The sequence below is a fragment of the Ursus maritimus genome, unplaced genomic scaffold, assembly GCF_017311325.1.
Source record: "Ursus maritimus isolate PB19 unplaced genomic scaffold, ASM1731132v1 scaffold_7, whole genome shotgun sequence".
Taxonomy (NCBI): Eukaryota; Metazoa; Chordata; class Mammalia; order Carnivora; family Ursidae; genus Ursus; species Ursus maritimus.
Window position 1 is genome coordinate 39,082,386 of NW_024426885.1, and position 14,666 is coordinate 39,097,051.

Consider the following 14,666-nt stretch of genomic DNA (forward strand, 5'->3'; position numbering starts at 1 on the left):
TGAGAAGTAAATTCTTCTTTGGAGACAGAGGATAATGAGGATGCGTTATTATGCTTTGTCCTAAGGTAAGAATACTCTGTGCATTTTATTATTAGCATGAAAAAAGATTGTCATTATCAGTAAATACTGGTTAGAGAAGAGCTTCCTTCATGTTTCATAAACCTACACAATTTTATTCATGTATAATCTAATGAAATTTGTGTAGGAGATAGCATGGCAGTTGTTGATTAGAGGCATAGTTTAAGAACTGAATGAAGATATTCTTCCTAAATTGGTTGTGTTCCCAGATTAGTTGTTAATTATTTCAGTTTAGGAGTACATGATGATGAAGTTTCCATCTACAAAAAACTGTGAATTTTAAGGCAATGATGGCTGGTTTTCTGAATGAAGAGAGAAACTAGTGCAGAGTTGTGTCATGAGCAAAAAAACAGCGATTGAGAGAGGCTAGAAATGGAATCGTGAGGACCCTCCAGGAGAGCTCTTTCTCACCTCTTTCTTGCCTACACTGGCTAATACAAGCTTGGTTATGGGCTTGGAGATATGGAATAAAATGAGATTTCACTGCTTAGCATCTTTTTCCTTTTTTTCCTTCTGTTGCTGACAACCAATGATGGGGAAGAAGAGGACGTCCCTATAGCATGATTTATTCCATATTAAACAAGTATCAAATTAATATAATGACAGGTACAGATTATTTCCAGTATAAGGTGCGAGATAAATACTTTGAAGGCTCTTTTGTATTATTCTTAAATCATTTCAAATGCTTATAATGAGCTGTGATTTTTATCAGTGCTTCCCATATTTAGGCATAGCAATTTGAAAATTCATAGGGAAACTCTTAATAGCTGTTTGGAAAACCAAACCAAACCAAAGGTGATAGAGAGGCAGGATGGCTTCTCAGTGCAGCTCTTTTCCCTGTGCCACCAACACTGACCCGTTAGCACTCAGCCTTTGATATCACCTTGTTCTCCTCCACGACATTTATTTTGTACCTCTTTGGATGACTTAAGATAAAAATTTTAGACAGTCTTAATTAGGTGCACAAAATAGTTCACTAATTTCTGAAATATGCTTTCCTAAATATGAAAACATTAGGCTGGCTATTTCTTGAAAACCAATTGGGCTTTATTAAAATTTGGGGAATATTTTTATTGAAGCCGTAATTGTCATGGATGATACACATGAGAGATCACCCTGTGGTTGGCCTGTCAGACTTGCATGAACCTTCAGAAATTAGGGTGAGTGAGTGAGTTTGTTTTCTTGTAAGCTGTCACATTGTTCTCTTCAGAGTGTCAGCCTGAGTCACGCACAAATAAATGTTAGAAACATTCACCTTCTCTAGTTGATTTTTTTACCTTTACATAATTTAGTGCTCTAATTGTTTTTCTTTTCTAGCATATAATTTTGTAGTCTAAAGACATGCCTGAAGAATAAGTGGATCTGAAAAATCTGGACAATTCTGACTTATTTATTTTTAATTTTTAAAAATATTTATTTATTTATTTTTAGAGAGAGTGAGTGCAGGGGGGAGGGGCAAAGAGATAGGGAGAGAGAGAGAGTCCCAAGCAGACTCTGTGCTGAGTGCAGAGCCTGACATGGGGCTTGATCTCACGACCCCGAGATCGCAACCTGAGCCAAAACCAAAGAGTCTGCTGCTTAACTAACTGCCGCCTATGTGCCCCTCTTTTTAATTTTTGAAACATGAACCTGTCTCTCAGACTTGGGATCTCTAGAGGTAGCCCCGTTAAGTTTTAGGTATATTATAGAAAGCTCACTCCATATGCAGTTTAATTTACTTTTCCTTAAAAAGAAAAAAACAAGGAAAGAAAGAAGGAAAGAAACTCTAGTATTTGCCCTAAGCAGTGGAGATTCTCATAGGCAGTAGAGAAGAGGATGAGGATGAGCTTTGTAAAATTATGTATGATAGAAAATTTCAGTTAATTGAACAAATATTTTTCTTGAGTATGTTACATATGAATATCCCTGTTCTAGGCATAGTGAATCAACATAAACCTTTTTTTTTTTTTTTTTTTTAGTATTTATTTATTTATTTGAGAGAGAGCACGTGCATGATTGAGCGGAGGTAGAGGGAGAAACAGACTGCCTGTTGAGCAGGGAGCCTGACATGGGGTTCAATTCCAGGACCCTGAGATCATGACCTGAGCCGAAGGCAGATCCCGAACCAACTGAGCCACCCAGGTGCCCCCATAAATCTTGTCTTAAAGGAACTTCTAGTAAGCAGTAGTAGGAATATCCATAAATAACTACAGTATAAAGAAGGAAGTCTTAAATGTCTTGTGAAAAAAAAGTACAGATAAATTGCAAGAGGGAAAGTTACCTTCTAGCTGGCAAATCAGTTTGGGTAGACTTTGAAGCATCATGTTGTTTGAGCAAGACATCAAAGGTTAGGTAAGTTTGAAAGTTGAGTAGGAAAGATGGTGTAGGTGTAGCACAGACTTTATCTGTGGCAGCACAGGTAGATGCTCAAGAAGAGTAAATTGCTGAGTTGCCTGGTATGTAAAATGCACAGAAGGTGGTGTGTGAATGTGCTAAAGAAGACTAGACAAGCATCTAAGGCCAGGTAGTTGGTTGTTAGTTCAAAGAGTTATACTGTATTATTAAGGCAGTGAAAAGCCATGGAAAGCTTTCAAGTGGAGCAGGGACACACCAGGGTGTACTTGTGCAGAACTGAAGGTGGGCCAGCAGTTAAATTATTGTAGCACTCTTGGGGAGATTGGATGAAGGGCTGAGTCAGGGTAGCTTAGTGGTAGTGATTAAGAGGAGGTAATGAGTATGTAAGTTCCTGCTGGATCAATCAGTAGGACTTGGCAGTTAATTGATGTGGGGGTGATGAACGAAGAGGGAGGCTCCAAAAAGGTGGTGAATTACTGGCCCATTAGATGATTATTATTACTTTGCATTTGTATGTGGGGCCTTAGAATTCATAAAGCACTATTACATGTGAGCCTTCATAACTCTGTAAGTTAAACAGAGTTAGAATTATCCTTATTATGGATGAGGAAGTAGAGAATTCAGGAATTTTTTGTTAATACAGAGAGTAAATGCAGATCTGCACCTCTAACTGTAGTCTTCCAGTTTCTTGGCCAGTGCTCCATTCTCTAAAATCTGGCAAGCAAAACCCTGGCATCTAGTCTTATTTTATGCCACTAAATGTGAGTGTGGCAAATTGCTTTACCTGCTTCAAGCTGTAGTTTCTTTAGATGTCCTTATGCTTTCTATTTTTCAGGGATACTTTCAAGGTAAAATGTAATGTTTTTATTTTCATTAACTCTTTATTCAGCAAATAATAGTGAGTACTAAATGCCATGCTTGGTACTGGAATACAAGATATCAGAGCTACAATCCCTGCTCTTGCAGTGTTCACTGATTGGAGGAGAGGAAACAAAAATGTGATTAAGTTACTATACTAAGCTGTAATAAGTGCTGTAGTACGGGTGTGTGGGTGTGTGTGTGTGTGTGTGTGTGTGATGACAGAGTCACAGAGGAAGGAGTAATTAGGAAAGTCAGGGAAATGTGAACTAAATCTTGTCGCATATTTAGTCATTTAACTGTAGTAAAATGTTAAACGAGGCAGAGGGTAAAATATGTGTCGTCATAATAGTAGCTACTATTTGTTGAAAGCTTCTAAAAGCCAAGGAACCCCAAGGATTGCGAGTAGCTACCAAAACTAGGAGGGGGCATGAAAAGATTCTTCCCTAAAGCTTTCAGAAGGAGGATAACCCTGCCAGCACCTTGATTTCAGACTTCTAGCCCCCAAAAATGTGAGAGAATAAATTTTTGTTGTTTTAAGCCACATAGTTTGTGGTACTTTATTATACAGATGTGTACTTCACTATAGGAGCCTAAGGAAACTAATACAGTGTAGTAGTGGCATAAGAATCAAATTGTGATGAGCACTGAGTAATGTAGAATTGTTGAATCATTATATTATACATCTGAAACTAATATAGCATTGTATGTTAATTATACTAAAATAAAAACAAAATGAAACAAAGAATCAAACTGATCAGTGGAAAACCAAGAAAACCCAGAAATAGACCCATGATTATACAATCATTTGATTTTCAACAAAGGTGCCAAAGCAATCTAGCGCTAGAAAGAAACATCTTTTTAACAAATGGTGCTGGAAGAACTGGATATACATATGGGGGAAAAATGAACTTCAGTTCTTTCTACACAGCATACATAGAAAATAATTCTAAATACAAAAGCTAAAACCAGGGGCGCCTGGGTGGCGCAGTCGTTAAGCGTCTGCCTTCGGCTCAGGGCGTTCTGGGATCAAGCCCCGCAACGGGCTCCTCCACTGGGAGCCTGCTTCTTCCTCTTCCACTCCCCCTGCTTGTGTTCCCTCTCTCGCTGGCTGTCTCTGTGTGAAATAAATAAATAAAATCTTTTTTTTTTTTTAAAAAGCTAAAACCATAAAGCTTCAGGAAGAATGTATCTTTGTCATTTAGGCAAAGATTTCATAGGGCACAGAAAACATTAACCATAAAAGAAAAAAATTAATGAATACTCATCATCTAAGGACATTAAGAAAATGAATAAACAAACTAATGACAGAGAAAATACTTGCAAAAAGTTTCTCTAACAGGGGACTTGTATTTAGAATATATAAATAGCTACAATTAAAAATTAAAAAGACAACCTTATTAAAAAATGAGCAAAAGAATTTAAAAGACATCACAAAGAAAGGCATACAAATGACCAATTAGCACATTAAAAAGTGCTCAATATCAGTTGTCATTGGAGAAATGCCAATGAAAATTGGAATGAGATATTGGTACACAAACACTAGAAAGGCTGAAACTAAAATGACCCAAGTGTAGGTAGAGATATGGAGCAACTGGAACTCTCATGTTTTGTTGTTGGAGTGTACAGTGGTACTACTACATTGGGGGAAGGTCTGGCAGTTCTTTAGAAAACTAAACATCTATCTACCCTATGATCCATTAATTTATTAATTCTGGTAGGGTTTTTTTTGTTTTTGTTTTTTTGTTTTTTTGTTTTTTTAAAGAGTGAGAGAGAGAAGGGACTGGGAGGGAGAGAGGAAGAGAGAGAAACTTAAGTAGGCTCCATGCCCAGCACAGAGCCCGATGTGGGCCCAGTCCCACAACAGAGACCATGACCTGAGCTTAACTGACTGAACCACCCAGGCGCTCATAATTCTGTTCCTTTCTATACCCAGGAAAAATGAAAGTGCATACACAAGTCCTGTGTTTATAGAAGAATGTTATAGCATCTTTAATAGCCAAGACCTAGAAATAGCCCAGTTGTCTATTAACAGGACAATGAATAAACAAATTGTTGTGTATTCATACAATGGAATAAAATAATAAAATGGAACAAAATCACTGATTAAACATAGATATATCTCAAAAACATCGTGTTGAGGAAAAAAAGCCTTACATAAAACAGCACAGATCCTTTGTTTCCAGCACATAAAGTTTTATAAGAGGCAGAACTAATCTATAATGGAACAAATTTAGAGCAATGGTAGTCCCTCAGGTGTGGGGGCAGGAGTTTCCTGGGAAGGGGCATGAGAGAACTTTTAAGGTTTTGATAATGTCCTATATCTTTTTTTAAAAAAGATTTTATTTATTTATTTCACAGAGATAGAGACAGCCAGAGAGAGAGGGAACACAAACAGGGGGAGTGGGAGAGGAAGAAGCAGGCTCCCAGCAGAGCATGGAGCCCGATGTGGGCTCGATCTCAGGACTCTGGGATCACGCCCTGAGCCGAAGGCAGATGCTTAACAACTGAGCCACCCAGGCGCCCCTTTAATGTCCTAGATCTTGATAAGAGTCTAGGTTATATAGGTATATACATTTGTAAAAAATTTGTTGAATGGTAATATGCCACTTAAGTATACTGCTTAAGATTAGTTTATTTCATTGAATTTAAATATTATCTCAAAAGAAGAAAAAACTGTATTAAGTTAAATATTAAACTATACTTATTGATATGCAGTCTGAAGTGATGAATGTACAAATGTCCCCAATTACTTCAAAGTGCATTTAAAAATGGATTGAAGTATGGGTAGCTATGTGACAAAAGTGAATATAGAAAAATGTAATTTAATTATAGAAACTACTGAGTATATGGGTATTAAGTGTATAGTTATTTTACTTTGCTGTATTTTTGAAAGTTTCATATGTTGGGAAAATAATTATTGGTAGGGAATTATACATTTAAACTATGGAATACTATATAGCACTTATCATTCTATTACATAGAAAGGCTTCTATGGCTTTCTCTTATGACAAAAAACCAAGTTGCAATAAAATATAGTATACCATATAGTCAAAAAATTAACAAAGTTGAGTAGTTACTTTAATTTCAGCATCATAGGATGATTTTTTTTTCCTCTTCGAATTTTGGGGTGTGATAAAGCTTTTTTTTTGGAAAATTATGTAATAAAATTTAATAGTCTAGACCTTGTATATAAAGGGTTTTTTTGAAAAATTTCATTAAAAGAGATTATTAGTAACTTTAAAGTTTTACTGGGATCTAACTAGGTTTAGACCAATAGATAAAATGGAATGACTTAAGGTGTTTATTATATTCATTGATTTGTGGCTGGTTACTTTTTAAAAGTTTGTTATGAACTGTTTGAAGAAGTAGATCTATGGAAACTTCCTCTTTTAGTAAAATGATGGTAGTTTTCTGATTTTATCAGCTACAGATTTCGCTTTCTCAAAGTTCAGAAATCATTATTTATTTAATACTTTCTGCGTGCCAAACACTGTACTTAGTCATTATGAATATGTCTGTAGTAATAGAGCGCAGTTCACAGATTTAGTTTTAGTTGGTCAGGTACTCCGAGAAAGAAGAAATAAGTAAACATCTCTTCATTTGCATGCTTCTAGAGATTTAAATCATTCATAATTTTTTGACATTTGGCAAATCAGTTACTCTTTTTTAGTAGTTTGTCCATGTTTCTATCTGCTAAAGGAAGAAAGAAAGCCTTTCTACAGTCACTGTGATGAACTTGCAGTATGACCCATGATTATCCTTCAGGGTTAGGGCTGACCTGTTGAGGGGGGTGGTCACAGAAAGAGCATAGGGCTTTCTGCTGTGAGACTCAGAAGTCAGTGATCATGTCTGTTATTGTTTACAGTTCTAAATTCATTCCTGGCACAGTGTCTGGTACATAATAAATACTCAAAATATTTGTTTACTGGCCAGTTGAATTAACAAACAGATTTATAGTTTAAAGAGAAGAGATGAGCAAAATAGCATTAAAATTTTGAAACTCACTGTGTCAATTCTGAATGAGACATACACATAATGGATTTGTAGGACTAGAATAAAAATACAATACACACACACATATACGCAGGCAGAAATATCTGCTACATATAATTACCTATGCAGACTATCCAATAGAGAGGAGGGCTTTACTTGTGGGAAAATTTAATGAAGCTCTTCTTTTATTGTCTTACAGTATTTTTCCTTATAATCATCATTGCCATTATTATAAATAAGCAAAATATATGCTATATTATAAATAAACATTTACTATTTATTAAGGTTCTTGCTACTCTGGAAGTGAAGAAATTATTTACATTTTAAAAACTTTTCATTATATCTTGGTTTGCATTTTATTAATAATTTATAAAAGTAACATTTGCATAAAAATACTAATAATATGTGAGAAGGCTTAAGATCATGGTAGCTTTTTAAATTATGCATTCTATCTCAAACAGTAGTTGGGTTGGTTATGTTCTCGAATGATGTTTTTTTATGTTCTCATTTGCGTTTCCAAAGCAACATTTAGACGTAGCTCTGAAGTGTTGACAGTTGTGAAGAAGTCCAGTGCAGTAACGTTTTATCAGACAAATAAGTGATATTTTAAAGCTTGTGACCGTCAGCAAAGCATGGCAGCAACTACTTGGTATGTCAGTTTTAAAAGACAAGGACAGGTACCCAAAGGAGAAGCTGTCAGCCCATTAAGACACATAAAGGTTAAATGTCTTTAGGTTAACAATGTTTGGGTAGATCTTTCTCCCTGTCCCTTCTGCTAAATACAGCTAAAAATCCTGGACACTATATGAACATAAGAAGAGTCTGAAAGGTAGAGAAAAGACTGACCAGCTAGGGTCTGTGGGGCCCTGGAAAAGTACAGTTAGAGGTCTAGCAGGGAGCTTGAACTCTCACCTCCACCCAGTGGCACAAGATGCCTTCCCCACTCCTCGCAAATAGAGGGCCTGAGTTTCTATTCTGAACTGGCAGTAATGAGGCAGCGCTTGCCTTCCTCTGTTACAGAAGGCCTGCTAAAACAGGATTTAAATAAGATACAGAATCTCAGAACATAATACCCAAGATATTCAGATTCCAATAAAAAAATGACTCATCATCAAGAATCAGGAAAATCTGAGTTGAAATGAGAAGACAATCAATGGCCCTAACCCTAAGATAAAACAGGTGTTAGAATTATGTGACAAGATTTTAAAGCAGCCATCACATAAGGCTTCAATGAGCAATTACAAACCTGCTTAAAATGATGAAAAAATAGTTTCAGCAAATAAATAGTAACTATAAAGAAAAACCAAATAGAAATTTTAGAACTGAAAAATACAATAACTGAAATTTTTAAAGAAATGCAGTGGATGAGCTCAATGAAGAAATGGGATGGCAGAAGAAAGAAATGATGAACTTGGAAAAAAAAACAAACAAACCAACCCACAGAATAACTCATTTTGAACAACAAAAGGAAAATAGACTGGCCAAAAAAAAAACAAAACAAAACAAAAAACAACCCAACAAAAAACAGTTTGAGGACCTTTGGGACTATAACAAAAGATCTAACATTCATGTCATTTTAGTACTAGAAGGAGAGAAGAGAGAGGTCAGTTTCTGAAAAAAAAAAAAAAATAGAAGAAATAGCAGCTAAAAACTAGAAGTAATAGCTGAAAATTTCCCAAATTTTACAAAAGACATAAACCCACAGCTTGAAGGAGCCAAATGAACCCCAGATGGGATAAACCCCCTAAAATCCATGCCAAGACATAGAGTCAAACTTCTTGAAAGGCAAAGAAAACATTTGAAAGCATTAGGAGAGAAATGACACATTGCCTGTAGGAGAAAAACCATTTGAATGATAGTGGATTTGTCATCAGGAAACATGGAGATCAAAGGAAGTGATACAGTATTTTCAAAGGACAAAAGGGAAAGAATAGTCAACCCAGAATTCTATATCCACTAAAAATATTCATCAGGAATAAAGGGGAAACCATGATTCTCATATGAAGGAAAAGGGAGAGACTTTGTCATTTGTAGACCTGTCCTAAAAGAATGTCTAAAGAGATTTCTTGAAACAGGAAATGATAAAAGATGGAATTTTGGAACATCAGCAAGGAAGAAAGAACAACAGAAAGAGTAAACATGTAGTAAATATAATAGACTTTTCTTCTTGAGTATTCTAAATTGTTTGACATTTTCTCTTTAACCGTTTTTCAATAATTATAACACTGTAATTCTCAATGTATGTAGGGAAATATTGAAGACAATTATATTATAAATGGGGGAGGGTAAAGGGACTTGAAGAAAGGTAAAATTTCTCTACTGAAACTGTTAAGATGTTGACACCAATAAACTGATAAGTTATACATAATGTAATGTCTAGATCAGCCAGTAAAATCTATTGAAAGAGATATACTCAAAAACATTTAAGATTAATAAAAATGGAAATCTAAAATATGTGTAAATAACCCAGAAGAAGGAAGGAAAAAGAGAACAGATAAAAGAAATAGAAAATAGAGTGAAATGAGTATTCACTACCATATTCATGATTAAATGTAGATGGTCTAAATCTGCCAATTGAAAGAGATTTACAAAGTGAATAAAAAAGTGATGCACTATATGCTGTTTATAAAAAATCAGTTCAGACATAATGATATAGGGAGGTTGAAAGTAAAAGGCAGCTTTATTTGTGACAGCCAAATACTGGACACAATCAAAACGTCCCTCAGTAAGTGAATGGTTAAACAACCATAGTATATACATACCATGGAATACTACTCAGCAATAAGGGGGGAGTAACTATTGATGCTTGTATCAACTTGATTTGATCTTAAGGGCATTATGCTGGATGAAAAAGTCAATCTTAAAATGACATATACTATTTGATTCCATTTATATAACATAACAAAATTATAGAGATGGAAAACAGATACATGACTGCTAGGGCTTAGGAATGGTTGGAGGAAGGAGAGTGTGACTAAATGGATAGGGGAGAGAGATGTAGTGAAACAGTTTTGTATCTTGATTTTGGTGTTGGTTACACAAATGTACATGTGATAAAAATAGCATAGAGTGATATACTGTACCAGTTTTAATTTCCTGGTTTTGATAGTGTTATAGTTCTGTAAACTGGAACCATTAAGGGAAACTGGGGGAAGGGTAAACTGGACCTCTCTGTACTATTTTTGCCACCTCCTTTATATCTATCATTATTTCAAAATATGTTTTAAAAAGCAAAAGATGGAGTTATAAATAAGAAGAGTTTGAATATTTTAAACAAATGTGTTAGTATGTTTTATGCTTTTTCAGGTAAAGGAAAGCAAGGATTTTTGTTGTGTACCTCTAAAATAGTAGTATGACTTCTATGACTGTGTTTTTTAATTTAGTTTTTATTTTTATTAAAGAGGCTTATAATGAAGAGGCACCACATCGAACTCTACCTTTTTTTTTTTTTTAAATTGTGTTACCTTTCCCTTTATAGAGGATTAAGGTTTGGGTATCGTTCACTTCCCTCTTCGCCACTAACACAAACCTTTTTTCTACTTCCCATTTTCCTACCATAGTTATCATATTCATTTCAATTAAGATCAATATTCTGTTTTTTTAAAGCAGGATAGTAAAAGCACTGTACATATCTAAGATATGATTGCTTTTCCATTCTTTTTTTTTTTTTTAAGATTTTATTTATTTATTTGACAGAGATAGAGACAGCCAGCGAGAGAGGGAACACAAGCAGGGGGAGTGGGAGAGAAAGAAGCAGGCTTATAGCAGAAGAGCCTGATGTGGGGCTCGACCCCAGATCGCCGGGATCACGCCCTGAGCCGAAGGCAGACGCTTAACCACTGTGCCACCCAGGCGCCCCTGCTTTTCCATTCTTGCACAACTTTATGTTTTCACCAGGATTAATAATTGTCTTATGTTGTTCACTTACTTAGTTTTCTATATATCTGTGATTGAATCCCAAACTCCCATGAATTGCAAATATCTTTCTTTTCATTCTCAATATTAGTTTTCCCATTGTCCTAATTTTAAGAGGGAGGTAAGCATAGGTTGGATTTTAGCGTATTGGTATAAAGACAATTCTTAGTGTTAGAAATTCCCTGTAAAAACCAGAGGGGATATAAATTGATACTTTTTCTATTTACACAGATACCTTGTGCAGCTGCCGATAGACAAATGAATATTCCTTTATTCCAGTTTATAGCAAAGAAAGGCTGTAGGTTTGTGAAGAGTCTGTATCCTCATTAATCCCTTTCACGTAGAGAGGTGGGGAGGGCAGTAGAGTAGAGGTGGAAACACTTGGGTTCTAGTTTTGATTTAGTTGCTAATTGCCCTCCTCAAGCTAGGATAATCAGGTAACTTCCTTGGCCTCAGTTTTCTTTTCTTTGTAGTAATGACAGAATTAGACTGGATTATAAGTGAGACCACCTTTAGTTCAAATGTAATTTTAAATTGATAAATGTTTTATTTTTAACAAATAATTTCCAAATGGTTAATTGGTTAATTTCAGATTGGTTAATTTCCAAATTAACAGTGTTTTCATTTTCAGTACTTTTAAAGACATACCCTTATTTTTAGAAAGAAATTAGATCAAAAGACCTGGAGTAATTTCTAAAGCTTGTAGGGATGGGAAATTATAAAAGACAAAAATGAGCTCTGAATGTTGTCTTTGTTGTGCTTCAAATCATGATGTGGGAATTGTGGTTTTAACCTCCCAAGGGTGCCTAGAAAGAAAAATTCTTAAGTTCATCAGACACCTCATTGTTTACTACCCAGTAGGTTAGATTTGAAAAATATACTGTGCTCTGATTTTTTAAAGTTATAGACAGTTGAAGCTGGTTGAATTCTTGAGGGTGTCTGAGAGAGTCCTTAGTAGTCTAGCAGTTTTTATTTGTAACCAAGGGCAGAATGTGCTGGTGTTTTGTTTTGTTTTGTTTTATTTGCAAGTGTTTTATTTAATTATGAATGTTGATATGAGAGATATTTGATATTTGGGATGCTTTATTAATTTTCAGAAGGTATTCAGGTAAATTAGGTATGTTTGAAAATAAATTTCTAGGGGCGCCTGGGTGGCTCAGTTGGTTAAGTGTCTGTCTTCGGCTCAGGTCATGATCCCAGGGTCCTGGGATCGAGTCTCACATCGGGCTCCCTGCTCAGCGGAGAGTCTGCTTCTTCCTCTCCCTCTCCCTCTCCCTCTGCTGTTCCCCCTGCTTATGCTTTCTCTGTCAAATAAATAAATGAGATCTTAAAAAAAAGAAAGAAAATGAATTTGTGAGTTAGTGCACATCTATTGATGACCTTTTATATGTGTTTGATGATACTGATAATGTGCCTTATGGGATCCTATGAAAAGCAGGTATGTAATTTAATTTCATAACAAACACTTGTTCATTTGTTATTATTCATTAATACATTTTATTGGTTTTCAGGTACTTGAAGAAGCAGAAGCTCAACATTTGTATCAGTCCATTTTGCCTGATATGGTGAAAATTGCACTCTGTCTGCCAAATATTTGCACCCAGGTTAGTAGAAATGACTTCTTCCTCAGTAGCTTTCTTGAGACTCACAAATGAATTTCTTTTAAACTCTGATGACCAGGGTCAAAGAGAGAGAGGAGGGAGATAGGAAACAGTTTTTGCTGAAGAGTATATTTTGCTATACTGAAGAAAAGGTTAGAGGCTAGAGGGAATGCTGCAAAAGGACATTAAAAATGCAGCATTCAATTTCTGAGCTTCAGTTTACACTGTTGAAGTTTGCTTATTCAAACTTCCTATTTTCTTTTTGTTTAAACAGTCTCTGACTTAAAAAAAAAAAAAGTCATTATTCCAAAACATACTAATGGATTTAGAACATTTTATCTTCAGAATGGCTCACTACCTCACACTCCTTGCCCCCACAGTGGTGTATTGTATAACAAATGAGCTCATGGGTTTTTTTAATTTTTAAAAATGAAAGAAAGAATTTGGTATTATTTCTTTTTGGGGGGAATGTATTAATTAATTATTGCTACATAATAAATTGCCTCAAAATTTCCAGGCCTAAAGGAACAAACACTTATTATCTCACAGTCTCTGTCAGGAATTCAGGAGCAGCTTCTCTGAATGGTTCTGGCTCAGGATCTTTTGTGGTTGCAGTCAGGGTGTTGGTCAGGGCTGCAGTCATCTGAAGGTTTCACCGAGACTGGAGGAGATGCCTCTAAGTTGGTTTACTCACATGGCTTTTGGCAGAAGCCCTCAATTTCCTTTTTTTTTTTTTTTTTTTTTAGTTTTTCTTTATTTATTAATGAGCAACAGAGAGGGAGGCAGAGGCAGAGGGAGAAGCAGACTCCCCAACAGAGAAGAGAGCCTGATACAGAACTACAGAACTCAGCCCCAGGACCCTGGGATCGCAACCTGAGCTGAAGGCAGAGGCTTAACCGACTGAGCCACCCAGGTGCCCAGAGGCCCTCAGTTTCTTATGATTGCCCTCCATAGGCTGATTGGGTTGTCCTCATGACATGGTTGGTAACTTCCCCAGAACAAGCCACCTGAGGGAGGGAACAAGAAATTGGCAGTGCCTTTTTTGACATAGTTTTTGAAGGCACCTACTGTCACTCCTGCTATTTTTCTATTGATTACAAATTAGTCATTAAATCTAATCCACACACAAGGAGATGGTAATTAGACTCTCTTAAAAGGAGGAAATATCAGGGTGCCTGGGTGGCGTAGTCGGTTGAACATCTGACTCTTGGTTTCAGCTCAGGTCGTGATCTCAGGGTTGTGAGATCGAGCCCTACATTCACTCCGCACTCAGTGCGGAGTCTGCTTGAGATTCTCTCCCCCTCGCCCTCTGTCCCTCCCGCTTGTGCTCTCTTTCTCTCTAAAATAAAATAAACAAAATAAATGAATCTTTAAAAAGGTGGAAATATCAAAGAATTAGTGGACACATTTTCGAATCACCATGAGAGGTTGTTGATTTGTTCTTTATAATTTTCTTCCTGTGTTTCTCACAATAATGGCTTGATTTTGCCTCTGTCTTTTGTTTCTAGAGCCAGCCCCCTTGCTGCATGGATGCTAGCCAAGGTTCTGCTAATACTGTTGCTCTTCAGAGGCCCTAGGGACATTTTGGGTGGAACAGTTTACAAATGTGTGAGATAGTGTCACACACAGCAGTTTGTCATCGGGGGTGCCCCCAAAACCACAAGCACAATCGTTGGGACAACCTAAAAACATAACCAAATGCCTGAGGGCCATGCCCTCTTCAGTTGACAACCACTGAATGTTTTTCAATGTGCTGTATTTGTTAGCATTTTACTGTGGTATTTCTAATTTTATGTAACTTTAATTTCACATCATTAATGCATTGTGTCTGAAATAAGTTTTTCTATTGGGCAAGGAAAATATATATTAATACTCCTCTTCTTA

General features: G+C 36.0%; 1 protein-coding gene across 2 annotated transcripts in view; it reads left to right on the forward strand.

Annotated features, from left to right (window-relative positions):
* Positions 1–14,666, forward strand: part of PARG (poly(ADP-ribose) glycohydrolase) — a 122,806-nt gene that overhangs the window by 40,711 nt on the left and 67,429 nt on the right. For both annotated transcript variants that reach the window (XM_008696177.2, XM_040623905.1), the window contains exon 8: positions 12,693–12,785. In XM_008696177.2, the coding sequence (XP_008694399.2) occupies positions 12,693–12,785 (93 nt within the window). The remainder of the gene's footprint in view (positions 1–12,692; positions 12,786–14,666) is intronic.